At 40.9% G+C, this 3,170-nt stretch overlaps 1 protein-coding gene across 1 annotated transcript in view; it reads right to left on the reverse strand.

Moving 5' to 3' along the window:
- The window catches only part of PCCB (propionyl CoA carboxylase, beta polypeptide), a gene marked incomplete at its 5' end in the record, with an annotated part of 22,864 nt that extends 20,939 nt beyond the window's left edge, over positions 1-1,925 (reverse strand). Inside the window, one exon of the mRNA XM_009580517.1 lies at positions 1,857-1,925. Coding sequence (XP_009578812.1) covers positions 1,857-1,925 — 69 coding nt within the window. The remainder of the gene's footprint in view (positions 1-1,856) is intronic.
- Between the last annotated feature and the right edge of the window lie 1,245 nt (positions 1,926-3,170).

The following is a 3,170-nucleotide window of genomic DNA, read 5'->3' on the forward strand; positions in this document are numbered from 1 at the left end:
TCAGTAAAATGTCGTAAAATGTTGCAAGTAAATAGTATAATCCTACAATGCTCTATATTTGGTATGCTGCTCCAAAACAACCTGACTCCCTTAGTGCAGCCTGCAGATCGATCCTGCTCAATGCAAGCCTTCTTTACAAGTAAAAAGATCTTTTATATGCATCTGCCAGTGGATTCTATGTTAAAATCACAAACTTACTATGTCTCATTCGCTTTTTTCCCCTTCACAGAAAGATTCTCTCTTTCTACAAACCTATGTTCCTCTTTCATGGACATTACCAATACTGGAGTAGTCTGGAGAAATTTCACCTGTGAGGAGGGCCCCACTGCGAGGGGCAGCAGTAAGATATGCCTGCAAACAGGCAGAAATAAAAAACTGAAAATACGCCATTAGTTCTATATTCATGAGTTATGCCCCAAGAGTCGATGATTCTTTTATGAGTGCTGCAGGGACTACGTCAGCCAAAACTGACTGTTGGTGCTACAGTAAGCCTGAGCAGTAAGATCCTGAACAAGCAACACGAGGCCCTGGGACTGATCCATCAGAGAAAGGGTATATTGACACCTACTGGCACCAATAGAGCCCAGAGCCAACTTCTGGCGAGCTTCACTGATGCATTCCCACTCTCAAAGAAGTCCTAAAAACTGTGTGGACAGAGAACAGCATGACTATGACCAGCAGCTGAACCAAAAAGGAAGGAACATCTCAGGTGGCAGATCAATTTGGAGGGGAAAAAGGTCTTTAAATACAAATATTTATATATAAAAAAAAGAGGTGTATCATGAAGGGGCACATTTAAATTCTTTTAATATAAAAACTGCCCTCTACTTGTGTTGTTCTAAAATTAAGGTCTGTGTTCGGCTCCTATCTTATGTTCAGGCCCACATAACAGTGCCCTTCCTTGGAAGAAGTACGTATCCAAGACAAAAAGGCAGGGTGTACAACTTGCTCCAAGGTCACACAGCAACAATCATTTTGGCCATGATAGCAAATTGAACAAAGGCTACTTTGTGGCCCAGAACAGAGAAACAGTTACCAATGATCTGAAAGAAAGCCTTTCTTTCACTGTGTTAAGACTAACCAAGATAAATCTCTACCTGTGGTGTCTCCTCTAAAATACTTTTATTTTAATATAAGAAGATTATTTTAACATAAAAAGTACATTTATCTATCTATTTATATGCTATCTATCACAATCCCTTCAACTAATCAGAGAGTTCGAACCTCAGAAACAATTCAAGGTTGCTCAAGTGCCCTCTATCATGAATTCCACTCATTGCAATTCCAGTTGACATTTCCAGCAAACAGCCCCCATTCTGCAGCTTGAAACCCAGAAGATGGTTCTCAGAAGCCGCAAAGCCCTCCACTGACACTTGCAGGTCTCCACATGCCTGCAGGAGCTCATCCACACACATCCAACTGCAGGGACAGAGTCAAAGCTTGCAACTGCTTTAAGCACACAGTGCTTAGTGATTTCTCCATTAATTTACTTCTGTGTTACCAAAAACGTTTTTGGGAGACTCCTCCAGTCTCTCAGCATATCAATATCCAATGATAGTACACTGAAGTAATAACAGTTTGCTTTTTCAAAACATTCCCGGTGGCTCTGCATTCTTCACTCTTTTCATCTCACTCTTGTCAGAACTGCATCTATCACCCAACAAAGTTTTTAGAAATGCTTTTTTGCTGCTTCTTGTCTGAAGGTGCTCTGCTTCCTCCCACAGGATGTTATGTCTATCTTATGCTTACTGGTAGAAGGCCAACAGGTACATTACTACATGGCCACACTGAACTATTGTGAATTTATTTCAAAGGATAAGTTCATGCTATTTAAAAAGCAACAAGCAAAACCATACCTGACTGAAAACGTAAGCCAGTCTCCCATTAATCCGTCCGCGGCCAGTCACCACACTGTCTCCGGGATACTGCATTGAAAAACAAATAAATTCATTACAAATAATAATTAAAAAAAATCAAAGCAGCAATGACGTCCACTAAAAAACCCACAAACTTATACTGAGTACTCAGTTAAAGCAAAGACTGATTCTCCAAGAGGACTGGTCTTTCATATTTGCAGTGGGGGCTCCACAAAGATTTCCCCCAGCCCTGGAAATGAAAACTAGAGGTAATATCACATATTAGTTGTGTATTAGTGTAAAGATTAGTGAATTTTGCAGTTTCCCTTCAAATTTCAGCACATTTGGAGTTAAGGCAAATCATGTCCTTAGAGACAGGATGCACCTTTTATTAGGACCACCTGATGTTTTTGAAAGAATGGACGCAGCGCACAAACCTTTCCTGAGGTGTTGATACAGGGAAAAAAACAACCCTGGAAAGGTCAGAAAAAAAAAATTACAGTCACCTCAAATACTTCAACCTGACCTATTCCATTTTTCCCCCTGTAAATAAGGGAAGAAGAAAGAGCTGGAAGAGGAAATGTAGCCTGTGAATCTTAAAATCTGCTTATCTATGTTGTCTCACTTTTTAGTAAAAGAAATATATAGAAGTCTCTTTCAAGACAACAGTAGACAAGGAACTTTACTGGGCTGTCATAAAGGAATTCCAGGCATTTAAATGCCTTTTGCTGTTTGGTATTACAAAAAAAAAAAAAAAAAAAAAAAAAAAGAGTATATCGTGCAGGGCCCACTCTAAGGGCCATTTATGCTCCAGGTGATCTGTTCTCAGGAAGGTCATACTGGTCTCGGGACTTTTCTCAGGCTGCACAGACAGCACTGCTATCAACCCATGGTTCTTGGCATACAGAACAGCAGGAAACACACCTGTAGTTCCAGTCACTGACTCACGCAGGTGATTCCTAAAAGCCCAAGCAGCCTGCAGAGTGGCCTGGATATGGGTACAAGTCTTACCCTACCTTCAGAAAGTTCCAGGAACTCAGAGAAATTCAATGCTAAACTAATATTCCAGCTCACTGGCCACAGTTAGGTCATCTGTTGTGAAACTGTGCTCTGTAAACACAATCTGCAGCTCACTGAAAGGTGAATTCTGAAGGACAAGCAAAAAATTAACCCTCTTATCACTCTCAAGACTGCTGCTCCTTATATCTTCAGAAACAGCAATTTGTTATCAGCACTGTGGGATGCAGCGTTGAGTAGCATGATGAGAGGCAACACAGCAGGTATTTGGATCGATGGGCCGAGGCCAACTGGATG

The sequence above is a fragment of the Fulmarus glacialis genome, unplaced genomic scaffold (assembly GCF_000690835.1).
Source record: "Fulmarus glacialis isolate BGI_N327 unplaced genomic scaffold, ASM69083v1 scaffold286, whole genome shotgun sequence".
Classification (NCBI taxonomy): domain Eukaryota; kingdom Metazoa; phylum Chordata; class Aves; order Procellariiformes; family Procellariidae; genus Fulmarus; species Fulmarus glacialis.